Source organism: Rutilus rutilus, assembly GCF_951802725.1.
Source record: "Rutilus rutilus genome assembly, chromosome: 8".
Classification (NCBI taxonomy): domain Eukaryota; kingdom Metazoa; phylum Chordata; class Actinopteri; order Cypriniformes; family Leuciscidae; genus Rutilus; species Rutilus rutilus.
In genome coordinates, this window is record NC_140222.1 from 36,068,467 (window position 1) to 36,096,371 (window position 27,905).

At 38.2% G+C, this 27,905-nt stretch overlaps 1 protein-coding gene across 4 annotated transcripts; it reads left to right on the top strand.

The window, feature by feature from the left end:
- Positions 1-27,362, top strand: LOC311295348 (protein NLRC3-like). Of its 4 annotated transcripts, none has more exons than XM_084416678.1 (9): positions 1-42; positions 194-266; positions 3,300-3,470; positions 4,693-6,570; positions 11,587-11,757; positions 12,732-12,905; positions 15,789-15,953; positions 23,145-23,191; positions 23,386-27,362. In XM_084416678.1, exons 3-9 carry the CDS (start codon positions 3,316-3,318, stop codon positions 23,964-23,966), a joined length of 3,171 nt encoding a protein of 1,056 aa, XP_084272804.1. In that variant the 5' UTR covers positions 1-42; positions 194-266; positions 3,300-3,315; the 3' UTR covers positions 23,967-27,362. The 4 variants fall into 4 exon arrangements, with proteins under 4 accessions (XP_084272804.1, XP_084272805.1, XP_084272803.1 ...); XM_084416679.1 differs by having other exon boundaries at positions 9-266; positions 23,386-23,459; positions 23,521-27,362; XM_084416677.1 differs by having other exon boundaries at positions 9-266.
- Positions 27,363-27,905: the final 543 nt, after the last annotated feature.

Sequence of the window (27,905 nt, forward strand, 5' to 3'; positions counted from 1 at the left end):
AAAAAAGTGAAGGCAAGAGAGGACAAGAGAGAATTGCTGATAGTAAGAGAGAGTTCCTTGGGTCTTGGGAGTTTAAGCCTATAATAGCATATATAACGGCTGAATAAGTGTGTTATACTTAAATGTTAGGCCTAGGTGTAATAAGTGTTGTGAAGACTGGTTAATTTTTGTTCTGTCCTTTCATCGTGTGGAGAGAAGCGCGCCGTCCTTCTGCCGACTGTCGAGGAGACTACATGAGGAAATCTGCCTGAAAAACAGGCGTTCAGGTGATCTGTTGATTTATTTTGGCTCATTAGAATGAAGAGGCCAGATACGCTGTTGTAAAGGCCCCAACGCTAGCCTGGGTTGTGTTTGATTGACTGGTGTGTGTGTGTGTGTGTGTGTGTGTGTGTGTGTGTGCGTGCATGCGTGTTGGTTGGCTCACACTTGTATATTGACTGTTATTCTAATCTTTTACTTTCTACTTTGTGACGTTTTGGTGTTTTATACTGTTGTTTGGCGTTGTTGAAACAAACCTCTTTTTTTTTGCAAAATTTTGCTGAGACTATAAAGGACTGAACAGTAGTTTAAAAGGTATTTAAAAAAAAGTAATATACACTACAGTCAATTTGATATTTCATTCCAGTCTTTATTGATACCTACAACTCATTTGTTTTATAAAAAAAATTCTCCTTTTTGTTTAATAAATCTTATTGTTAACTTCTTTAAACTTACCTTTTGTGTTGATTGAGGTTTTTCTCTATTGGGTTTATTTCCATTCTGTATAAGACTATTACTATAGGAGTATAAATGTATTTAATATGGATTACAGTAGTCAACTAGGGAAATAGGAGGGACATTAATATAAAGACACAAACTTAGTTAAACATTAAAGCACACTAGTGTAGCGTCTGGACAAGTCAAATGCACAATTATTCATTACATTTAATGAATAATCCAGCAAACCCCCTCTCCCAACAAACTATGTGTTCATTCCCCTTCACTTTCCATTTTAGCCATGACTGTGTATCTGTTTGTTTAGATTAGTTATGTGTTCGTAATTTAATCAAAACTTTGTTGCACATTTGATTATGGTCCCTGCTTGTAAATCAACGTCCCTTTAACAATGTGATCACAGCTATATGCTAAGATGTTCATGTCTTTCTTTCTTGACTCGAAAATATATTAAGGTTGTTGAGTTTGAGGTTTTTCAGTGCAGCTTCAAAGGCTCTACGCGATCCCAGCCGAGGAATAAGGGTCTTATCTAGCGAAATCACCAGTCCTTTTCTAAAATATTTTTTAAAATATACTTTTTGACCACAAATGCTCGTCTTGCACTAGCTCTGCGATGCGCGTCCATGACTTCACGCATTACGTAATCACGTTGGAAAGGTCACGCGTGACGTCGGCGGAAGTACCGACCAAGTGTGTACTAAGCAAATGTGCAAAGATGAATGCTGCGTCTCAATTCGCCTACTTTTACTACACCCTGACAGTATGTACTCTTTTAGTGAAGAAAAAGTACACACTTCTGAGTGTGTAGCAGAAGAGTACACAAGCTTTGGGACATACTATCACATCATAAAATAGCGTCTTTAACGGTTGCTCTCTGTCGCATCCTGTCACAGTAAACTGGCCTGTCATCTTATCACAGTTAACATCCTCCACATTTAATTTAATTTCCTACTGTATCAGAGACAAATGCAGAAGCATGTTGATCTGCAGTCGCGGGTCTTTCATGCTGAGACTCTCCTCATATTAATGCATATTGCATAATGATGCATTTAAAAGTTAATGGCCAAACGGATCTTTAGAAAAGTCCACATTGTTATTGCAGATGAAATATAACATGGATAACATTCAATGAATATATTTTTTATCAGGTTAAACTTTGATTAGTCACTCAAGCCTTTATCTAAACCTCTCACCATCGTTCGCGCATATCCGTCTTTTCTTGTAGTTTTTTAAAAACTTTTTACTCGTGTTTGTAGTTCCTCCTCCAAAAGCGCAGTGGGTTGTGGGTAATATTAGCTGTTATAGTGAGCACGGATCCACACAAAATCCACTGGAAATAGTTGACCATCTAGAGACTTCTGGCATAGGCCTACTCTTTTCAACAAACTATGCTTTCTTTGGGACACACTTATTTTAATCTCACATACTGTTTGGGATGGATAGTATGGACATTGAGACGCAGGGATAGTCAAACCCTTTACAAAATCACTTTACAAAAAAAAGGTAAAACAATGATGTCGGACGATTTTGAAGTTGGAGGAGAAAATGAGATAGGGTGCTTCTCAACATCCCTCTTCGTCTGCTCTCTCCTCCGTCCTCCATCATATGACCCGGAAACCGATCAAGCTCAGTCATCTTGAAGGACATCTCAATTCTCTAATTGCACCACGAGGAGGCGAGGATCGAGGAGTGAGGAGCTTCCAGAGGAGTCATGAGTGAGGTTGCACAGGTGTTTTAGATTCATGCTATGCTGAAGTCTTTCTTGTCGAGAATCCTGATGCACGTATAAATTCTCCTCCCCCTTCACATCTGTCACAATATTTTTAATTTATGCTTTACCTTAAATAAATCATATATCACACATATTTCAACAGGGAATCTTGCTTTATCTTTACTATTTATTAATTTCTTAAATAACCAAACTTTAACAACATAAGGGCAGATCCTTTGAGCACTGCTGATGACGCTGTGAAGTGACGCTCGAGTGATCAAGAATATTCCAATATACAAATAAGCTTTCCTTCGATTCCTCCATCCTCATTTTCGTTCCTTGCAGCCTTCACTCGCATCCTACAGGGGGTGGAGCTGAGACGTGAAGAAAAGAAAGCCCGATAGTTTCGCTAGATAAGACCCTTATTCCTCGGCTGGGATCATGTAGAGAAATATGGAGAAAAATCCTGGAATGCTTTCCTCAAAAACCTTCATTTCTTTTCGACTGAAGAAAGAAAGACATGAACATTTTGGATGACGTGGGGGTGAGTAAATTATCAGGAAATTTTAATTCTGGAGCGAATGAATCCTTTAACTGATCCAAATATTTATAATTAATGGGGAATCACAAATTATCAAAACTATTTTTGGGGAAGTATTTATAGCCTGGGTGTCCAAGTCCAAACATTTTCAGGAAAAAGAAAATCCTCTCCAGGTCAAAATGACGTGAACACAACATGAGGGTTAAACATGTAGATAGTGTCACTAAAAATTATGCTTTTGCATCTGCCTCAGTAAAGGTGACTTAATTAACACAGTGTTTATGCATAACCTCACAAAAATAAATTTCCTTGTACTGTGTTTAATGTTTTCAGGAAAGCATCTGTAATAATGGATACAGAGGAGAACTCTCCTGCTAAAGAGTGTCGCTATGAGAGGAGAGAAGAGGATGATGCACCATGTCCCAGCAGCGTGTCTATAAAGTCTACAAATTCAATGATTGAACCCATACATTTCAGAAGTAGAGCTGAGACATCTGAACACATGTGAGATTATTTGTCCAGTATTTGAGACACGAACCTGAAACATCAGATAGTGCTAAGAAACAAAACGATTGCTTTGTCTTCTCTCTGTATCTCTAGGAGAAAGAGAGGAGGCCCAATTTTGTGTTTTTATTACAAATGTTACTCCTGGTAGCTTATTTAAACACACACACACACACACACACACACACACACACACACACACACACACACACACACACACACACACACACACACACACACACACACACACACACACACACACACACACACACACACACACACACACATTAATTCTTGTTAAATCTTAGTATTGTATTGTGTTGGCAAAAAATATAACATTACAGAGAAAAGTATAGTAAGCACCTTTTTGTTTTCATTTTTGGCTTTTGTAAAGAAAAAGAAGGGACCATTTGAAATTGATTTTTGAGGTTATCAGCATTATGCCACTAGTATTGTTGTTTGAGATTAACTTATTGAGCTGAACTTATAATATTACTTTAATGACAATTTGGGGATTATACAATTGAGTGGATGTGTGTTGTCTATTATGAAAATGCAATATTAGGTATAAATATTTATACAACAGAATATTTTAGATACAATTATTAAATCACTGCTTTGGCTAATGATGGGCACATGCACAGATAGACCTCAACTGGTGCTCAAGCTTCTGCTCTTTAGGCCTTTTTGCAAATGTGTCCTCCTGAGACAATGAGACACAGTGACAGCAACACAGTTAACGCATGCAAGTCGAGCAGCATCCATGTGTTCTTGACCTGCCTTCATTAGTGACAGCCAGGTAACAATCATGTTTGCCAACAAGTTTCAACACTGTTTGCCACTGCTGTGAAATTAAATCACTATTAAAACATCTCAATAGAGCCAACCTAGTTTAGGATAAATACCTCCATTAAGCAAACTAATCTGATGTGTAAGATAGCATCATGCAAGGTCGGGAATGCCAACAAAATTAATAAAAATGCCCCCAAAAATGAAGATATGAAATGCCCCTGTATGAGTTCTTGTTATATTCATAATAGAGCCCTGGAGCCCTGGAGCCAAGGGATATTTTTGCCTATACAAACTGGATACATGAATAGGTGTAGATAAATTTACAATATATTTTCGTGTGGCATGTCAGCATGGCATATACCTGAAAGAGCTACTTCTGTGTACCACTTGTGCAGAGAAGTGTAGACTAAATGTTTTAATTTCTTTGCAGTGGGGAAAATGATGTTACTGGAGACCTGCAGGATTCTTACCAAGCAGTGAGTGATGCCATGAAGAGAGTCAAAACCACTCAACAGAATGGAGAACACAAAAACAGAATGAAGAACAAGTATGAGCGGTTATTTGAGGGAATCAATCTACAAGAGAATCAAACCCTCCTGGACAGGATCTACACAGAGCTCTACATTATAGAGGGAGATGCTAAAGGGGTGAATGAAGAACATGAGATTTTAAAGATGGAGAAAACACCCAGAACACAACTTTCACAAGATATTCAAATATACTGCAATGACATCTTTAAAGCCTCACCTAAACCAGGATGTGAGGAGAAAGACCACATCAAGACTGTTCTTACTAAAGGCATCGCTGGAATTGGAAAAACCGTCTCAGTGCAGAAGTTAATTCTGGACTGGGCCGAGGGAAAAGCCAATCAGGATGTAGATTTCATGTTAGTGCTTCCATTTCGAGAACTGAACTTGATTAAAGATCATCAGTACAGTCTTCACAGTCTTCTGCTGGACTTTCATCCTGAACTTAAAGAACTGGACTCAAAGATTTATGACGATTGTAAAGTTGTGTTCATCTTTGATGGTCTGGATGAAAGCAGAATTACACCGATGTTTTCTGATGATGAGAAAGTTTCTGATGTTAGTGAGACTTCATCAGTGGGTGTGTTGATTTCAAACCTCATAAAAGGAGATCTGCTTCCCTCTGCTCACATCTGGATCACCTCCAGACCAGCAGCAGCCAATCAGATCCCCTCCAAATACATCAGCCGTGTGACAGAAATTCAGGGATTCAATGACCCTCAGAAGGAGGAATATTTCAGGAAGAGAATCATTGATGAACATCAAGCCAGCATTATCATCTCACACATTAAACAATCAAGAAGCCTCCACATCATGTGTCACATACCCGTCTTCTGCTGGATCACATCCACTGTGCTTCAAAACATCCTGAAACAAGATCTCAGTGCAGAAATCCCTCAAACTCTGACTGAAATGTACATCCACTTCCTGCTGATTCAGATCAACATGAGGAATCAGAAGTATGAAGAGAGAGATCCAGATAAACTCCTGCAGTCCAACAGAGACATGATTTTGAAACTCGCTAAACTGGCTCACAAACAGCTGATGGAGGGCAATGTGATGTTCTATGAGGAGGACCTGATTGAGAGCGGCATAGACGTCACTGATGCCTCAGTGTATTCTGGGATTTGCACTGAGATCTTTAAGGAGGAATCTGTGATTCATCAGAAGAAAGTCTACTGCTTCATACATCTGAGCTTTCAGGAGTTTCTGGCAGCTTTCTATGAGTTTCACTCCCAGCAAAAGTCTTTGGAAAGGCGGCTCAAAGAAGTAATTGATGAATCATTGCAGAATGGATGCTTGGATCTTTTCCTGCGATTCTTGCTGGGCATCTCACTGGAGTCCAATCAGAGACTCTTACAGGATCTACTGATGCACACAGAGGACACCTCAGATACCACCAAGAGTGTCTGTGATTCTTTCGGGGCATCTCTGCGATTCTTGCGGTGCTTCCCACTGAATCAGTATTCTACCATCAGTAGTGCCGTAATGTATATTAAAGATCAAATCAAAGGTGATGAACAACTCCCAGCTGATAAATCCATCAATCTGTTCCTCTGTCTGCTGGAAGTGAATGATCAGACTTTCTACAGAGAGATTCAGGAGTTTGTGAAATCAGGCATGGACTCAGAGAAACTCTCTCCTGCTCGCTGCTCAGCAATAGCCTACATCATTCAAATGTCAGATGAGCCGCTGGATGAACTGGACTCCAAGAAATTAAACACATCAGAAGAAGGCAAAAGAAGACTGATACCAGCTGTGAGGAACTGCAGAAAAGCCCTGTAAGCATTTTGTCATAAAGTGGCATATTTTTTTTTATATTTTGTAATCACTGTGCTATAGCAGTTTAGCAAGATTGGAAGAGAAGTCTAAACATGGAATGAGTAATCTCAATATAATAACAGTTTATCTTCTAGCGATCATGATTTTTTATGGCCAGTTATGCATACTAGAAAAATTAGCAGATTCCGATATTGGTTGCTGATTTTTTTTTTCTTTGTTCAAGCAAATTTATTTGTTGTTTATTTGCTCTATAACAGGCCAAACTGGCCTTAAACTAAAAATATCCATAGCCATTTGAAATTAGAGGCAACCACTGCATTTTAATCATGATCCAAACAAAGATGCTACACACATGCAGTATGAGCAGTTGTTTTTGATTTAAAGGAGTCATATGATGATTTTTCTGGTTTTCCTTTTTCTTTAGTGTGTTATGTAGCTGTTTGGGCATGTATAAGATCTGCAAAGTTACAAAGTCTCCCACATAAATATTTATTCTATCTAGAAGAGAAGGTAGATCCAGACCTAGCTAAAACGCCTCGATCAAATTCTCCCTCACATACCCACGTCACTATGTGTAAATATTTGCATAATGCCGCCCAAATGCATAGGCAAAGAAAGAAGGCGTGGCTTCAGTTATTGTAGTAGTGTTGTGGCCGGCATTATGTGAGACGGTGTGTTTTTATGTGAAAGCAAAAGCAGCACTTTATTTGGCCTTCAGAAAGTAGACGCAATAAGAATCAGTGGTTAAGATTGATTTACAACACCAGAATAAACGTGTGTGTGTGTGTGTGTGTGTGTGTGTGTGTGTGTGTGTGTGTGTGTGTGTGTGTGTGTGTGTGTGTGTGTGTGTGTGTGTGTGTAAAGAAATGCGTTTGTGAAGTTGAACTGCCTCGGACATGGATCTACACAAAATAATAGCTTTTTACTTTTATCTGGGCTTTCAACAAAAGGAAATTCTACAGGTGCCAATCTACCAACATAGCATTAGGCTACCATTATATAATATACTGCGCCGGAATAGACTTTAGCCTACAGGTGAAAACACTTTTTGGAAAACAGCTTTATGAATGAATGAATGAGGCATTTATATAGCGCTTTCTTATGTCTACTGTAGGCCTACACTCAAAGCACTTTACAATCATATCAGGGAATCTCTCCTCAACCACCACCAGTGGTTATTATATCTGAGGAAATCACGGGATCCGGACAAATGATTGGATACAGAATGATGCACTTAAAATGTATCCAGAAGAACGTATTTACGGTGAAGAGGGAGACAGTCCGGTTACTGTTAAAGGATTAGTTCACCTCAAAATGAAAATGCCATCCAAGATGTTCATGTCTTTCTTTCTTCAGTGGAAAAGAAATTAAGTTTTTTGAGGAAAACATTTCAGGATTTTTCTCCACACAATTGGCTTCAACAGCAACCAGAATGTTGAAGTTCAAATCAATGCCGTTTCAAAGGGCTCTGCACGATCCCAGCTGAGGAATGGGGTCAATATACAATTGTGTGGAGAAAAATCCTGAAATGTTTTCCTCTAAAAACTAAAATCTTGGATGGCATTGGGGTGAGTAAATTATCAGGAAATTTTCATTTTGAGGTGAACTAATCCTTTAAGTGTTCTCGACCCAGATGGTGTAGCCTTTAGACGAGAACGAAAACACGTCAAAAACACTGCCACATAAAGTTTGGACCAGATTGTGATACCTACTCCAGCGGAGTCTGTGTGCTCGTCTATAAGACCTTATGTAGCCCCGCCCCTTTTCAGCGTTGCGCTCGTTGTCTTTTGACTTCCGGTCTGTATTTTCACAGCGATCTTGCGTATTTATGAATGAACGGCTCGTTTTAAAATCTTCCCGGTCTCCTGACATTTGTTAAGACATCTGCTTTAAACATTACAATCCTCATGATAACTTTCGTTAACTTTACTTTAAGTAAATCCACTTCAAAAGCTAATTGCTTCTGGACAGCAATGCCATAGAAATATACAGAGCGACCGCAAAACCGGAAGTTCAAGGGCAATATTTTAAAGATGGCGGCGCCCTCATTTCTCTGGCACATAAGGTCTTATAAGGGCAACGCCATGGTAATGCCATGTTGGTAGATTAGCACCTGTGTAGAATTTCCTTTTGTTGAAAAGCCCAGATAAAAGTAAAAAGCTACTATTTTGTGTAGATTCATGTCCGAGGGTGGATCTTCGACTTCACAAGCACATTTCTTTACACACACACACGAATTGGAAACACGCACTCTGCGCCAGTGGACGCACACCGTTATGAATGCACACTTAACTTCTACGGAAGACTGTATTCTCGTAATGTTTCGACTTTTTTCTCGTAATGTTTTGACTTTATATTCTCGAAATGTTTCAACTTTAATCTCGAAATACTAGATTTATTTGTTATTTTTAACGGATTATTATTATTATTTTGTACGTTGCGGTTCAGGGCTTCCGTATGGTTTGAATCTGGCCTTAGTTTTTTTTTTTTTTTTTTTTACCATGTGTTCATTAGAGATTGTATATCAAGAGCAGGGACATGTTTGCGTGCATTTTATTTTGTGATTTCACTGGAACGAATAGAAAGTCTCCACAAAGGGACTGAACCGCGGGTCTGTGCACGAGCCGCCGTCACTGATAACAGTGGCAACGAGCACTCAGGATGATTTCAAAAGCAACACTTTTCAGCGCCAGATCGCCTCTTATTTAAAACAAACGAATGAAATTAATACTCTGCTAGTCAACTAGAGATGTTTCATTTTTATAGATATATCTGTACTGCGAAATGTTTCAAAAAGTCACTTTTTTTCCAATGACGTACGACTCGCATTGACGGGAATATCCGATCTTTCCTCTTACATGGCAGGCGCAAATGCACGTATCCGATTCATATTAGATTTATTTCCGCATATGAATGAGGCCTGAAACCGATCTGAGAACATTGGAATCCATGCCCTTTTTTTCCTGCTTACACGTTCGTGGCTCATATCCGATCGGTGGAAAAAAATCGGAATTGGGTCCAGTTGGTCAGTCAAGTTGGTGAAGGTATGACATCACTTTGTGGGCCAAAATCATAGACTGTAAAACAAATATGGACGTATTGTAAGAAGTTGCCCTTGGTGGGGATAGAACCGCGGTCTCTGGTGCTCTAAGTGTGAGTGGTTACTCACTGAGCTAAATTAGTTCATTTAAACCCAATTGCAGAATATCAAAAGAGCCAGGAGACTTGAGTCTTCAAAAATAAAAATAAACTTTACTTGAGAAACAAAAGATACAAAATACAAATAAACTAGGAGAGCCGAGCTTCCATTAAACAGAGAAAACAAAAACAGACACGAGGGTCCAAAATATACAACAAGAGATACACTTAACTCAAAGACAAGCAGCAGGATACACTGGATAAATGGCTCAAGACTGAACACAGTAACAGGGAACAAGCAGACTTATAAAGGGTCAAACACAGGTGTGGGAAATCAGGATTGATGAGAAGGATTTAATACATGGTTAGGGGTAATGGCGCCTCCTTCAGGAGTGGAGAGTCTAGTGTCAATTATAGTCAAGCGCCATCCACAGTTCTGGAGGGAGCATGATATGGAGAGCTCAAGGAGAGCGACCCCTACTGGCCAGGATGAAAATGCACTCTGGAGACAAGACCATTACACGTATACTGTCTGTGACGTTACCGTCATAAACAAAAATGGGCAAAAAGGCGGGATCAGCTGATGTGACCTGACGCTAACAGACAGCAGACAAACGGCTCATAGTGACAGAAGCAGCAATCCACCTGTCAATCAAATGGACACACCCTTAATTATGCAGAACTTTAAGGCTTAATATAATTTAAACGGATGAGTTATAAAAAATTCAGCCCCCTCACATTTGGCATGAAGGGCAAAATTAGCTATATTGACCAAAACCACTTTTTGCACCAGGCTGTAAACACAGTTATTTCTGCTGTAAAGTTGGCCATTTTAACATGGGATTGACTCTCTTTCGCAGCCTGTCTCTAGCGGCCAGTCGCTGAATTGCAGTTTAAGTCACTTCCGTGTTGTTTTCAAGAGAGAGAAGGGAAGGTTGCCGCTTGGCCAAAATGCAGAAATTAAATGAGTTAGCATTTTAGCACTTCCGGTTCCATCATCCCGAAGTCTATAGGTTTTTTGGTTAAAGACACACTATGCAGTTTTCCGTTTTTGTCAAACAGCGACCCCTAGAGTCGCTGTGGAGTACTTGTATTTAACGTTACTGTCGTAAATACCACTCACACAGAGCAGTCTCTGCACTCACTCATCTGTGAAAATTATCTTGATGAACAAAACGTGTAAGTATCATAAACTTCTATTGAACCCACAGAGAGGGTTTTTGTCGAGGGAACCAGTGTGATGCGAACTGCCAGTTGCCTAAAAAGTGACGTCATTCCTGCACCACTCTATTACCATAGAGATTAGAATAATTGGGAACTTTAGATTTTTTACCACCTTTTATGTCATGCAAAATGCATTAATAAAGAGTAAGTGTGCCACTAAAATATGTAATTTTTCAAGTTTCTATTGAACGTGAGTATTTTGGGGAGAAGTGTGGTGGAATTATATGAATACTGTGATAATTACAGTACTCCAGTTCTCCTTATATATCGCGGTCGGTATTATGCAAATTAGTGTGTAGTGCTTCTGTGCATGTTTCTTATTTTCTCTGCTTTTATTTAGCCTATGCTGTTGTTTTGTATTTATTATCGTTGTTTTGTATTTAGTATTGTTTTAAGCGATTTTGTGTTTTTTTAAAATCCTTTCTAGAGATTTTGTGTGTGTGTGTGTTTTTTTTTTATCCTTTCTAGAGAGATCAACTATGATGGTGATGAATGGTGCTTTGAAATGTGTAGGGCAAAAAAACTGTTGTAAACGTAAAGATCAAACAGTTTTGCGACCTTCCTATTTAGACCATTTAAATAGGAAGGTCGCAAAACTGTTTGATCTTTACGTTTACAACAGTTTTCTACTTTACCATTTACTGTTATTTTAGGTTCCCAGGTTGTAATCTCACTGATCAGTGTTGTGAAAGTGTGGCTACAGCTCTACAGTTAAATTCTTCATTGAGAGAGCTCGACCTGAGTATCAATAACTTGGAAGATTCCGGAGGGAAGCTGCTGTTTGATGCACTGAAGAGTCCACACTGTAAACTAGAAAAACTGAGGTTTGTTTGTCAGATTCCTTTGCATATATATATTATTACATTTTACCAACAGTATATTGAGAGTTGATTTGTTGGATAAAAGTGGAAATGCCAGTTTCTAATAATGTTACAGCATGATTTAATTTTATATATAAATAAAGAAGAAACAACTGATAAAACTCACTGGAAAGTCACAATTCAGAATATCAGATAAATTTGTACCACTTTATGAACACATTTTACTGAAAGTTACACTGCTCACTGAAAGCTCTTCTTGAATCTTTTGCCCCAGCTAACAATTTCTGGTTCCCAGAACATCCCCAGAACAGATATCCTAACATTCTCTGTTGGTTATCCTGGAAAGTTTTCTTTACGTAAAAAGAACGTTCCCTGTTGGTTTGGTCCCTAACTTCTTTACTCTGATATCATTTACCCTGCCATACATCAGTAATCATCCAGCACTGCTCCATCAATACTACAAACCATGCCTTTTGATCTGTAGTTTAATCAATAGAAATAATCCAAGCACATAAATCATTATATGGAGCATTAAATAAGATTAAAATTTTCCATTAACATGTTAGATTTCATATGGGCTTGTCACTGTACCACAATAACCCAGATTTTATGTTATTTCAGCACCAAATAACAATGACTTCAGTGCAATCTATGGTTTTTAAAATATGAAATTTAGTCACAGACATAAAAAAAAAAAATAATAAACAGTTATTTTATTAACTTATTAACTTTAGCTAGGATAATGTTCTGGGAAGGTTCACTTTAGTCAAACCTAAAAATAACCTGCAGGGAACGTTCTGTATAAGTTCTCTTTAGGTTGTTAAAAAAAAAAAAAAAAACATACAGAGAATGTTCCTAGAATGTTCTTATTTGGGAATGTTCTGTGTTTACTGTTTACTTTTGTAAAGCATTAAATACATTGCAAATGCAGTTCTTACATAAGGGTCAATGATGTAATCATTTAATCTTCTGTTTAGATTGTCCATCTGTAATTTCACTGATCAGTGTTGTAAAAGTGTGGCTTCAGCTCTACAGTCGCCAAACTCCTGCCTAAAGGAGCTGGACCTGAGTAACAATAACTTGAAAGATTCCGGAGTGAAGCTGCTCTCTAATGCACTGAAGAGTCCACACTGTAAACTGGAGAAGCTGAGGTAATATTTAAAATAGTCATAAAACTGAGGGGATATACATTTATATATATTTATGCCTTTGTAGAGCCCTGCACGGGCCTCAAATCTAGGCCCGAGCCCGGCCCTGGCCCAAGACGCTCAGGCCCTAGCCCGACCCGTGTCCGACAGCTCATCAGAATTATCAGCCCGAGTCCGAGCCGAGCCTGTTTTTTTTTTTTTTTTTTTTTACAGCGGCAGCCTGCCCTATTTGCAGCCATTAAAATAGGTCTGTTTTGTTAGTTATGTTTCTTTGCTTTTCATTTCTTTATTAACCCTCTGGGGACCAAAAACGCACCCGCGCATTTTGCTCATTTTTTTTTTTAGCAATGAAAAATAAACACTAAATGCTCTGTTAATTTTGATCTTTCATTTTCGTGTAATACATCAATCGATCCTGTTCAGTTTCTATTTTTTTTCTGTATACTCACAATAAAAATAAAGTGTTTTGCTTTTTGACAAATAAAGAAAAATTAACATGATGCGATTTCTGCCTTCTCTGTGTCAGTAAACTCCCATTGGAAACGCGTTCGAAAATGATCTATAACTCCGCGAAAATTCAGTCAAACAGGCAAACAGACCCACAGGCATAAAGCTTGAGATCGCGTCTTTTAAATGAAGTAATTTATATAAAAAACAAATATTCTCAGCTTCTGTAATCTGTATAAAAAGAGAGCGACTCCAGTCGAGCTCATTACGAGATCATTCAAAAGTAATGTGACCACTCCCCGGAGAGCGCGTGCTATTCAAACGCAAATTCTGAGAACCATTTCAGATCTGTGAAACGCCCACATCAGCTGTAAACAAAGCGCCGCGAGTGAGGCATAATATAGACTACCTTATGGAGAAAAGATTCCTCAGAACAGTGCTGATATGAGGAGCAATATCTCCTGATATGAGGAGCAGATCCCGCTGAGGTGTGAGGTAGGCTGTTTTCTTTTCTCAAGTGTTGATGTGGAATAACGTTATGGAATAACGTTAGTGTAGGCCTATGTAAACCGCAAAAAGATGAATCGCATTTCTATAATATGACTCGCCTTTCTGTGAGATGAATGAAGGGTACATATTTGTAAAGACTGTTTAGCCTAAATATGAATCGCGCGTCTGTGTGTGAAAGAATAAACTGCTTTGCTATAGCCTACTGAGATGAGTAAAAATCGACTGAAACATGTTGAAATAAAATATCTAACGTTATATATATATATATATAAAAAAAAGTCATAGACTAAGATGTTAGATGTTCCAATGTTGGCTATATTCAAACTAATGAATACATATGATAAAATGTAGGCCCTTAATCTTTTCTTTTTTTTTTTTTTACAAAGAAAGAGTACACTTGAAATATTGTTGAAATTGTAATTATTGTTGTAATTGTAACATTTTTAATAAAATAGCAAAACATATTTACAAGACAGATGTAAGCGAAATCTTAAATGGTCAATATAAGTCTAAATACATCTTTTGTCCTTGCATTGTGGCTCAGTCAGTGTCACACCTGAATGAATGGCTAATTATGCAGAGTCATTATGCAGAGTGGGTGGGACATTGTAATCTAAGGTGTAAACTACTCCTCCTTCACGCCCCCTCGCATATTGGCTTTCCAAGCAAAACCTGTTTTACACCATTTAAATCAATGTATTTTTTTTTTTGTGAACGATAAAGCAAGACTATTTTCACATCATTTTGAAGCTAGAACTCAAAGGGACAATATCCATTAGTCAAAAGTCTTGTGGACACATATTTAATATGTGTTTTGTGGTCTTAATTCAGCAACTTTCATTTTTATTTTTTCCAATAACCACGCATAAACATTATTCTCTTAAAAATACAAACATCTACATACACGTTGCTCGCATATTATGGTAGCCCTGTTTGTGCTATATAGAGTGAATTTACACCTTAGCCATTAACATGTTTATAAATAACTGAAAAAAGCACAAATGTCAAGGCATGTCAGAACATCTCAAGGACCCCAAAAACAGCTTGGTCCCCAGAAGGTTAAGTTAATTTAGACAAATGTTTGGAGCATTTTTTTTTTTTTTTTTATGATGACCAAGCAAGCCAAGCCGACAGCGAGTAAAACATGTTTGATCCATTTAGCCTCTCAAATCAACGCTAATACTTTACTTGGCTACAATAAAATCCATAGATATAAAACACTTCAGGCATATCACACAGACAGTTAGTTTAATGTTTATTTATTAAACCACAGTGAGTAAAACTGAGGCAGGCTCAGGCTGCTCGCAACAGCGCTCGCAAACGAAATGAGCAATATCCAATCTAAACAAATTAAATTAAATAAATCAAAAACAAACTTGCAGGTTATCTTACCTCAAAAATGCACCACAGAACATGGCCATTCTTTTTTCCAGTAGTTTCCAACAGTTAAACGAAAATAAAGTCCAATCAAACGAAAAGTTAGAACAGTCTCTTACAGAGCATTGTGGAGAAAAAGAATAGCATCCACAGTGGAAGGTTTTAACCCAAAACCCGATTTTTCTCTAAATATTCTCCATTATTTGCACATGAGGTGAATCGTGGGTCGCGCTGACGGGAAACCTTCGGTGTGCGTGCGTGAGACTGTCATGTCAGTCATATGTCAGTGTAATTATAAGATTATGAAAGTTATGAGGTTATGAAATGTCTGTTTGTTTTTCTATCGTCAACGTCAACTTCTCATATTTTTTTAATTAATGTCTAAAAATATAAAAAGATGGATAACCCAAAAAAGGCCCGAGGCCCGGCCCGCATGTGAACTATGACATGAAAATTGGCCAGAAGCCCGGCCCTAGGGGCATAAAAAAGTCGGGGCCCGTCGGGCTCGGGCTGAAATGCAGGGCTTTATGCCTTTGATGTCTGTCATTGTAGATTATCTGGCTGTATGGTGACAAAAGAAGGATGCTCTCATCTGGCTTCAGCTTTGAGTTTAGACTTCTCACATTTGAGAGAGCTGGATCTGAGCTACAATCACCCTGGAGATTCAGAGCTCACTGCGCTGATGGAGGATCCAAACTGCAAACTGGAAAAACTCTGGTATGATGGACACTAGCAATGTTTACATTAACACTATTTTTATTGATATAAATGTAGCCTATTTTTATATGATTTCATTATTTTATTGATAATTCACAAAATACTCCTTACATGAACTCTAAATTAAGGGACTGAATTGATATAGATGTAGGGTGAGCAGATTTCTCATTGTGGTTTACGGAACAGGATGGACAGGCATAACCAACTGTATTTACACAAGATTTCATTTACAACTTTGTCTGTATTTGAACAATCAGGCGCAAAGAGAACTGAATTCGGGATCGGGCGCTGTCTGAGAGAGCGCTTCTGTTGTATCTCATTCAGTGCAATACTACATTGAGTTCTTTTTCACAACTTACTGTGCAAAATAACCTGATAAACTCTTTTTGAAGATCCCCGTTAAATGTAAACACATGCTGCTTGACATCTTCGTGTCTGACGTGATCTGCTCCGCACTCTCTAATATCACTTCCGGGTCTATTAAAGTGAAGACATGTCTCAATAGGTAAAAATAGGCTTCTTTCAATAAAAGCTCTTACATACTGTATGTGGAATACTTTAAACTTGATGTTTAGCATACCTGTCAAGAAGAAACTCTGTAAGTTTGCTGTATCGATCGAAACCCAAACATTCCATCAAATTCCTCCATCTTTTAAAAACAATGCCAGTGTTTATCCTTGTTTTACCCCGTTGTCTGTCTGTGTATTTTGACAAGTCTTCAAATTTTATTAGCACTTTTGTAACGATATCTGAATGTCTTTTTCCACACCCCCTAAACACCCTCTGGCTCAGCCTGCTACAGCAGACACACCCCAAACTCTTGCTACTGGGCACGAGGAGGTATGAAAATGCATCCACTAATATTGGCACCCTTGGTAAATATGAGCAAAGGCAGCTGTGAAAATAAATCTGCATTGTTTATCCTTTTGATTTTTCATCCAAAAAAATCACAAAATTTTAACCTTTCATTGAAGTAAAACAATTGAAAGTGGGAGGAAACTTACATTATGATATACATGTTTTTCTCCAATTTCTCCACAATTATTGGTACCCCTACAAATTCTTATGAGTAAAATATATGAACACACTTTGAAAGTATATATAAACACGAAGGCCAAATTCCCTTAATCATTTATCATCACAATGAGTAAAACCAAATATTATAGTTCTGATGTGCAGCAAAAGATTGTTGAGCTTCACAAAATAGAAAATGGCTGTAAGAAAATAGCTAAAGCATTAAAAAAATCCCCATTTCCACCATCAGGGCAATAATTAAGAAGTTCCAATCAACTAAAGATGTTATGAATCTGCCTTGAAGAGGACGTGTGTCTATATCGTCCTAATGCATGATGAGGAGGAAAGCTTGAGTGGCCAAAGACTCTCCAAGGATCGCAGGTGGAGAATTGCAGAGATCTTGGGGTCTTGGGGTCAGAAGGCATATCTTTTTTTTTTTTTTATCAAACAGCCCCTACATCACCACAAGTTGTCCAAAAACAAACTACAGCATATTCAGTTGTCAGACACTACTGGAACTTCAGATAGGACTGGTTTCTGTGGTCAGATGAAACAAAAAAAAGAGCTTTTTGGCAGCAAACCCACCAGATGGGTAAGGTGCAAACAGGGATAAAAAGTATCCAAAGTCCACAGTTAATTATACCGCTGGATCTTCAATGTTGTGGGCCTATTTTTTTGCTGGAGGTTGTTGAAAACTTTTTCTTCGTCGAAGCAGAAACCAGGAGACGTTGGGGATCACGTTCAAACAAAGTTATTCTTTATTGAGGACTTCGCATTGACGCGGCTGCAGTTCTTCCCAAATAGTCTGGCTAACATACTTTACATGGTTTCTTTATAGGCCTTTCAGTGGGCTGTCCTTAAAGGTGCTAAACATACACACAGCCTTAGAGGTAACCACTAAATCTAATCATCTAAAGACAATAGAGGCAATTGCCCCCAACTGAGACAATGGTACCCCCCCCCCCCCATATATTTATATATATGTATATATAAATGGTATACACAACAAATGGTCACGAGAACTAAGACTAGATAACATTCACACACAGTACAACTCTTAGTTGGAAGATCAAAGACTAACAAAACCCCTGACTATTACAATGTTTAGACAGCTGACTTAAAGCTGACTTCTGATCAGTAAATTGATGCCATCATGTTCACCTTGAATGCCCAATACAGTGTAATTCACCTTAGTTTTTCATGTGATGTTATGTAAGGAAGTAAGATCAGCAGATCTTAAACATATTCTTAAATTTGGATCCTTCAGTCCCCCGTTTGAGAGTTCTTAAAAACTCTCACAAAATACAAATTTAAACACATAAAGTTAATTCTTGTAACTGGTGTAAGTTCCAGGCACATCGCATATGTTCATTCTTGTAACTTGTGTAAGTTACAGGCACATATAACTTGCTCTGTGTTGTTCATCTGTAATTGCATGTTGACACAGAAACAAACATGCACTTAGGGTCCGTGAAATCTTACGGGTGTGCTGGACGTGAGTCATTTGTTGGTTGACACACTTGATACTAACAGGTTTCCGAACCATGAAAAGTTATCTTCAGTCATATTAACCAGGTGCAGCACTCAGATAATGGTGCAGGCTTGTAGTCTTGATCATATCGATGGATGACTGAAGGTTCTTTATCTCTGCGTTGTGTATTTTTTTCTTTTTCTTTTGTGATTGGCTCGTTCAGCAGTGGGTGTAGTTGTCTTCTTGAGGTTGTGGCTTCATATGCAGATGAGACGTCGTTGCATATGGATTTTTTTTTTTTTTTTTTTGGAACAGCCATCAAGTGTTTATCTGCACAGAGGAAGAAAGAAAACAAAACAGAGCAGTATTTCTTCAAAACACTACGGTTGTAGCAGTTTAAACACTATGGTTCTATCGTTTTCAGAGTCTACTGTTGTCGTTTCATTCTTTCCCTATTTCTTAATTTATTTGACACCTATGGACCAGTGAGGTGGGGATAAGAGGGGGGATGAGGAAATCTTCACCACATGGCTGACCCCCGAGGCCTGTTGCACATCAGTTCTTCCATGGGCTCCGCCCTGGTCCGTGTGTCCTATTCTGTCCCTGTTGTGTGCACACTGTACAGCGTGTGAGAAAAATTGGCACATTTCCATTCTCCAGTGAAACATCAGTCCTAATAAAACATCATAATAGAGGATGATGTCTGATTGTAATATTCTGTGGCATATCATTTTAAGGCTGTGAGTCTTACTTAATGTCCCCCAAACAAAGGCTGAGACAGTCACTTTCCTTTTGTTCTATTAAACAAAAATAAGTCTTTCATCTTTGTTGTGAGTTACTGGGGAAATTAAGCACTCACAGCCTAAATGGTTAACACTGTATCAAGTTGCCCCACGAGTTTAACGAGGAGGGGAGGGGCTGCTTCAGAATATCAAGCAGGCTAAGCAGAAGCTGAGTAACCTTATTTACATCTTTAAAGTTCTTTTTGCTTTTCCTACACTCATTTCCAAAATGTCCGTGCTTGCCACAGTAAGAACAACTGGCTTCTCTAGGGCTTTTGCGTTTCTTTTGCTTCTCTGAGTTAACCTTAAAGGATGCTGCTGCAATTTTTACTCTTGCCTTGACATCAGAGTCTCTTTCCCAAATAGCTAAACTGTCCAAGTTGTCTTGCAGGGTTCTACTGGACCATGTTAATTCTAAGTAAGGCAATGCATTTTTATGTTCTGACAGAAGACCCTGAAACCATGAGCGAACTAGGGGACCATTATCACCTAGCACTTTTCCTGGAGTATCTACAATTCCACTGTACACTGCAGCTACCTGACAGAACCTCTCAGTATATTCACTCACAGTTTCTTCTTTCTCTTGTACACAGCTAGTAACTCTCGACCAATCGATTTTAGGTCCTAAGATATTCTTTAGGATTTTCAAAACACCTTCTCTCAAATCGCCTTTACTGACAGGTTGCAGTTCGGAAGTAACAGCAGACTCAAAATTATTGAATTCAGATTCAGTTAGAATTTGTGACATCACCTGTGTAACTTCCGGCAACGACATGTCGTAAAGATGCATTTTACTGAACAATGCTCTCCTAAACTCAGAAAAATTTCTTTGCACTGATGGCAAACTTTCAGCAATTCTCTCAATATCTTTCGGACCTAAAGATGTTTTGACTGCTTGTGGCTGCAATATGGGGGTTGCAAATGGAACTGTATCAACATCTTTTCCCTGAGGCTTTTGTCTAGCTACGCACACTTCAACTGCATTTACATCTGCATTGACATTGTCCTCTATATACTATCAAAAGACTGTAAATCAGGATAGCTTTCATCTGACTGTTGGTCTTCTAAATCACATTTGGTTGAGGCTTTGTTATGGCCCACCTTTGTCTTGAGACAGGACATGTGAGTCTGCAATTGTTTGTTCTGATCGTTTAACGTAGCAATACAATGAGCTTGTTCTTGTGCAATGGATAAGCTAAATTCTCGGTGACAACAGATGATGCCTTTCAGATTTTTCTTCCTGATACATGCACTCAACACTTTCTTGCAATCTTCAATTGACCACACTTTCTCTGGATCAATGCCAAATTTCTTTGTTAAATTCAATCTGACTGGCTCAGTCACGATGGAGTCCATGTGCTCTGATAACAAAGACTTGAATTCACTATCTGTCCAAAAAGGTGTAATCTGTCTAGTACTTTTCCTAAACATTTTGTGAATTTCTGTTACCACAAACAAACACACACAAAAAAAACCTTCTCTCTACTGTCTTGCAAACAGAGGGTACAATCTTATTAGCACATGAGGCTAAATCTTCTCTAGCTTACAAAGGTACAAACAATATTAACATGTAACTGTTAATCTTCCCTGCCAACAACAGAGGATCAATTTCATCTCTAAAAGAAAACTTTTTAGAGGCTTATCTTTAGTTAACCAAACTCTACAGCTGTTTGTTAACTACTTCTCTGAACGGCGCAGAGGAAAACATTTGTACTGGTCTGCATTGGTTCTTTGAATGGAGTGAAAACTCACAGAGTCTTTGGTTGTACAGAAAACATTCGTCTGGAACTCAGTCAGCTTTGTTGAGATCTTTGAGCTTGAAGATTTCAATCTGGAGGAAGCTTGAAGTTTTAAGATTCAGTTCTTTGAGTTTCCTTCTTCTCCATCCGGGTGACGGCACCAAATTGTTGAAAACTTTTTCTTCGTCGAAGCAGAAACCAGGAGACGTTGGGGATCACGTTCAAACAAAGTTATTCTTTATTGAGGACTTCGCGTTGACGCGGCTGCAGTTCTTCCCAAATAGTCTGGCTAACATACTTTACATGGTTTCTTTATAGGCCTTTCAGTGGGCTGTCCTTAAAGGTGCTAAACATACACACAGCCTTAGAGGTAACCACTAAATCTAATCATCTAAAGACAATAGAGGCAATTGCCCCCAACTGAGACAATGGTACCCCCCCCCCCCAAATGGTATACACAACAAATGGTCACGAGAACTAAGACTAGATAACATTCACACACAGTACAACTCTTAGTTGGAAGATCAAAGACTAACAAAACCCCTGACTATTACAATGTTTAGACAGCTGACTTAAAGCTGACTTCTGATCAGTAAATTGATGCCATCATGTTCACCTTGAATGCCCAATACAGTGTAATTCACCTTAGTTTTTCATGTGATGTTATGTAAGGAAGTAAGATCAGCAGATCTTAAACATATTCTTAAATTTGGATCCTTCAAGGTCCTGGACATCTTGTTCAGAGACATGTCATCATGGATTCTAGCAAATACCAACAGATAAAAAATCAAAACCTGACCATTTCTGCTAGAAATCTTATAATGAGCGGTGATTGGATCTTCCATCAGGACAATGATTAAAATCATTGTAAATCATTAAAAATATCAAAATCAACACAAAAAATGTGTCACTGAGCACAAAATGAAGCTTCTGGCTTGGCCATCCCAGTCCCTGACCTGAATCCTATACAAAATGAGTCAGGTGAACTGAAGAGATGCACCAGCATGGACCTGAGAAACTGAACGATGTGGAGAGATTCTGTATGGAGGAATGGTCTTTAAACTCTTGTCAGGTGTTCTCCAAACTCATCAGGCATTATAGAAGAAGACTCAGAGCTGTTATCTTGGCAAAAAGGACGTTTTTATCCCGTAATTCTTCTGAAAAGATCATTTTATTTAGCAAAATATCTCACCTTTCACTGATGTTTCCAGGTCGCACTCATTCACCATATGTTTGGTCTAAAACGCAACTGCTCTCATGTTTTACCACAGGACAGCAAATGTGAGTAAATTCGGTCATCTTTGCAGGACTGTGATATAAAGAGTGTGCAAAGTAACATTTTAGCAACTGCGTGAAAGTGAATAGCACATAACAGGCACAATACTGGTATAAACATGAATATCTATTGGCACAATATGAGTCACGTGACTAAACTTACGTCTTCGGTTTTAAATACCTTTTACAGTCCACACTTCAATGCGAAAACAGCATTTTCAAATTTATTCACTTTGGAGAGCGTTTTCAAAAAGCTTTGTTTTCATTAATAAAAACACCGTCTGTGTGTGGACAGAAAGCCAAAAAGGAGAGAAAAAGATGCGTTTTCAAACGAAAAAAATATACCACTGGATTCTGTAGGACCCAAGGAATAGAACGAGGTGAGATTCATGGCTATTAGACAAAATTCGCAAACGCTATAAACATATTTGTCAATTTTATTATATCCGGACCAAAAGAGCTGAAATGTTGTTTCAGGGCATAGTGCCGAAGACACAAATCAACTTTTGTAACTATATGCTAAAGCTTTCATAAAATACAGCATTTTATGACAAAATTCAAAATGGCCAATGCCCAAAATGGCTAACATGGGACAATTTAGTATTGTTTGACTCTTTTTGTAACTCTTTGCCAGCACAGTCTGAATATGATTTCAGAAATGATGGTGAAAAATGGACAAACCATCAAAATGGTGGAAAAATTCATGACAGAAAATAACATCATATGGTGACTTGTCATGAGCCACAGAATCAGAGGAAAAAATACTTTTAACCTTAGTTCAAAAGTTATTAGCATAGACATGAGTGAAAATTTGTTGTGTTGTATTTTTAAGACTTATTTCTTCCTTTTTTGGTGAGTCAGATGAATAGAATAATGGCACATGCTTTTTTTTTTTTTTTTTTTTTGACAGTCTGGATCATGGAGGAGAGACCATGATTAAAGGAGGACTACAAAAATGTAGGTCTACACACATGCCTTTTCTTCACAGGACACCATTTCACAATAGACCAGAATAAGGTCTCAAATATAAAATGTTTTGATTGTGTATGTGCTGTCAAAAACATTTAAGTGGAGCCGAAAAGTAGATCCAAGGCCAATCTGATTCTTGAACATATTTTGGGGTCTTATTAATGTTGTTTTCTTGTGTCCAGATTTCTGTCGTCTCACACTGGATCCAAACACGGTACACAATTGTCTATCCGTTGTAGAGGGCAGCAAAGAGTTGGTATATAATCCAGAACCAATGTCACATCCTGATCATCCAGAGAGATTTGACGCCCGGGTAGATCCTGATAATCGAATGAGACATGATGGCCTTCCACAGGTTCTGTGTAAAGAGCGTCTGACTGGACGCTGTTACTGGGAGGCTGAATGGACTTGGTTGGGTGATATGGCAGTGGCATATAAAGGAATCAAAAGGAAAGGAAAAAGAACCGACTGTGTGTTTGGATTCGATGAAAAATCCTGGATTCTGAGCTTCTTTAGGGAGACACTGATCGCCTGGCATGTTGGTAAGGGAACACACATACCTGCCCCATCACCTCCCTATACCAGAGCAGGAGTGTATGTGGACGAGCCGGCCGGCATTCTGTCCTTCTATGGCATCTCTGACACATACACACTCAGACACTTACACACATTCAACACCACATTCACTGAACCCCTCTATGCTGGATTTGTGCTTTATGATAATTCAGTGTCTCTGTGTGATGTTGAACAAGAGGATGAATAATTTCTGTTAAAAATGTATACACGTTACATATCAAAATGTCAAAAACGAGTGTCAGTTAAAAAAAATATAGCTCACGTACCCTTTTCAAAACATTTCACAAAATGAGGTTTAAGTTTCTAGATATTGAAACATTTATAGATATTCTTCAAAGTGAAGAAAAAAATCTATGGCTCTCAAATTTTGTGTTATGAATATGTAATATATAATGAACTATATCGATTAAGGTTGTGCTAGGACATGGCATGAAAGATGTGGCCTGAAGGACATATTGGCCCTGTTTACACCTGGTATTTAGATGTGTTTTGGTCGAGGGAGACACATTCCCGTTTACAACTGGTGTTTTAATCCGTCTCTTTTGTCCACTTTTAACCACTTCTGTGCTGATTTCTTCAAGGGGAGGGTCTATGAGGAGCAAATGTATGGGCTTTTTTTTTCAGATCTTACAATCTAATAAACGAAATAATCTCATGCAATTCACATATGAACACGGCCAGAGACGACGGAAAAACACACGGAGAGCGTCAGCTTTCGTTTCTGCTTTGACAGACACAAGACCAGCCGAACACTGAGTGAGTGTTAGAAATCAGGAATGGAGAGAGAACATTGTGCTTGGTACATTTTTCATCTTCAAACCAAACTTGGGTCTTCAGCCAAGGTTTAAATCCCGTCCAGCTAGAGCTCTTCCCATAATGTTTATACATTAGTTCAGTAGGCGAAGAGTAGACGGTCTTTTGTGGCTGTTTGAATGCATTCAATCACATGAGTGTTTACTCTACGAAAGCAATCCATTCAAATGTGTTTTCCTCAAAAGTGGATAAGCTCAAAATGTTTTAGATCCCATTAACATCTGTATTTAGTTTAGTCCACTTGTGATCCAATCTACCAAAACGCATCTAATTCTTCCCACTTCTGAAGTTGTTATTACGAGCTTGTTGCATTCAAGTGCTTTGTTGTCGGAAAGATCGGGAATCATGGAGGAACCCAGGTTTATTCTTGCCTATTGATTGGGAAAATCTTATAAAAGCCTAAATGATATTTAGTGTCTCATTCATTGACAATCATATAAACATTAAACTTGGGAACTTGGGTATCAAAATTATTCTGAGCTTCCCAGTTCATGCCCAGGGCGTTCATGTTTAATTTTTAACTGAAACTCGTATTTACAAGTTTGATTCTGAATGTCTGAAAAGGTGTCTCTGAAAAGTGAAGTTACTGCTAAGAAGAGCTCTAGCATCTTTTGTTTGCTGATTGCACTTCTGTTATTTTGTATCTAATGCAATGAAATGCAGAATTTTTTTAAGTGCGACTTAAAGTGTGTATGTCAGGTTAAATTTTTTTTTTAGATAAACACAAAATAGTTAGGGGAAATACACGTTTGACAAGTTGATGTATTGTTTTTTATGTTTTTCGATACCTAAAGGCAGAATATAAGATGAAAAAGTTCGTTATTTTCAGTACTCGCTTAAAACTGCTCCTCCCCCCAAACGAATCGCTTGACGTCATAAGAGGGAGACGTCTCCCCAGTTCAGAGTTGAGGAGAAGTTTGTGAGCTGTGTTGATAATTGTACGAGTGATAGAGCGAGAGAATAAGTGATTAGGACATTTATTTATTTAGTTAGTTATTTAAGTTAGTTAGTTAGTTAGTTAGTTATTTAAGTTAGTTAGTTATTTAAGTTAGTTAGTTAGGTATACGCAGGCGTATTTTCACGATGGTGAATTACTGCGTTTGTGCTGGGTGCAAAAACACCATTAAAACCGGTCACAGAGTCCACTTTTTCCCAAAAAGCAGGTCTGTGTTCCGTGCCTGGGTCAAGTTTGTTCGGACCAAACGCGCTGATTTCAGTGCTGCTTCCGTATCCAAGACTTCGGTCATTTGTAATGAAAATGACGGAGAATGTTTTTATGTTTCCACTGTTCGATCGCGTCCGCGCCTATCTCTTTCTCTTTCTCTCTCTCACACTCACACTCACACAAACACATGCACACACACACACACACACACACACACACACACACACACACACACACACACACACACACACACACACACACACACACACACACACACACCAACCAACCAACCAACCAACATATTCCAGCATTGCAATGATGCAATCTTGACATCGCAGCCTGTTCATTATAGCCACGGAGCTTCAGAGCTGAGGCGGAGCTACAGATTCGGCGTCCCTAAATAACCCGCGTGACTAACAGTAGTTCCGCATTAATTCATTTGCACGCGAGTTTTATTTATTTTTATACCGTTTATTCTCAGTGTATATTCATGCACCGTACCGTTTGGGTTCAATGCTTTTACATGTACCGTTCCACCTCTAAGTTATGCCTATACTTACCAAGACACCTGACCAACTCTCCACTGGTTCTCTTCACACCAGATGTTTATGGTTCTTCAATAGGAAGTAGTTAAATTTCTGTTTGGCTCCTCATCCGTCTCACGCCTGGGAGGCTCAAAATTGTATGGCTGTGGGCCATCGTAGGTTTGAGGGGGATTTTGGATCTCCTCAGACTCAAAACTCTCCATACTTGAATAGAACTTTTTTGGCACGTCTCCCTCTTATGACGTCACAGCTCAGCGGCGTTTTAAAAATATGATCTTGACAGAAATGGCTATAAAGCTTACTGTAGGGCAATTACAGTAATAATTTTAATGATAATTACATTTTCACTCAGACATCTAAACATTATTTAATATATCTAAAAAAAAAATTTAACCTGACATACACACTTTAAGTTTCCAAAAACCTTCTATGACCACTGTATGCTATTCCTGTTTTTTTTTATTTGTTTGTTATGATGACAAATTAATCACATGAACACAACATGCTTGCAGGGCTAGATATGTAATGCTTGTGTCTCATTATATGATTTTCAGTAGTTGGCTTCATATACAGTCGCTGTAGGGCTGGTGTAACCACAGTTGTGCCAAATTAAAAGAGTATTTTTACTCTTAAAGGTGAAGGATCCAAGGATTCTTCACAACCGTACATTTGTGTTGTTTTCTCTTCTTTCTTTTTTATGCTCAATTCATTTTTCTAATTTTTTTATTATTCAATTTAATCATAATCATTTATAATAATCATTTAAACCATTTATATACTCATTTTATTGAATCATTCATTGATCAGTTATTTTATTATTTTTCCATTGTTGTTTAATTGTACAGTTTTTTAGTTTTAAGGGATATTTGTCTTCCTGAGTAAGAGATAAGAGAATGTCTCCATTTCGAGGGTTTAACGTCACAGGATGATGTTGTGAAGCAGTAATTTACACCACTATTGCTTGTGTTATAATAACACTTGTTGTATTTGTGCTGGTCAGACGAAGTCTTGGCATTGAAACACACACAACTAAGATTATTCAATAAACTCTGCTCATTTTACCATCACTTTTTCTCCTGCTTTCTGCTCTTCCCTGCTTCCTCCATCTGCCTCTTGGGCTGATAAAAGACTTTTAATACAGTTTTGGGACCAAATAGACCAAACTAGACCAAATGCAGTAAAACACTGATTTTAGGCACCAGACAAGGCTTTGGCTGCGTCTAAAATCACACACTCTCTTGAGTAGGTAGTAAGTATATGAATAAGTAATTACTTCATGACTGCTAAAAAAGTATGTTCTATATAGTATGAATATAATCTGGACTCACTACATCCGCCATGTTGTCATTATCAAGTGATCTATCAGCGTCAGTTGAGTCGCTAGTGATTTGCGATACCACTTAACTCCTATTCGATCCGATACCAAGTAATACCCAGGCTGGTATTGCCAATACCGATACCAATACCAATACTTTTTATGTATTTTATTTGTAGTGTGATGTGACAACTAGTTTAAAGTAAAGTAAAAAAGTAGGCTGTGGGCTTACCAATTCCAAATTATAGCTGCATAATGACAAGACAATACACTACTCTCATATTATTT

Excerpts from the sequence above, each read along its gene's own strand:
- LOC311295348 (XM_084416676.1), top strand. Across the intron at positions 15,954-23,144 it reads TGCAAACTGGAAAAACTCTG|TCTGGATCATGGAGGAGAGA; the intron begins GTATGATGGACA and ends TTTTTTTGACAG. Across the intron at positions 23,192-23,385 it reads TAAAGGAGGACTACAAAAAT|ATTTCTGTCGTCTCACACTG; the intron begins GTAGGTCTACAC and ends TCTTGTGTCCAG.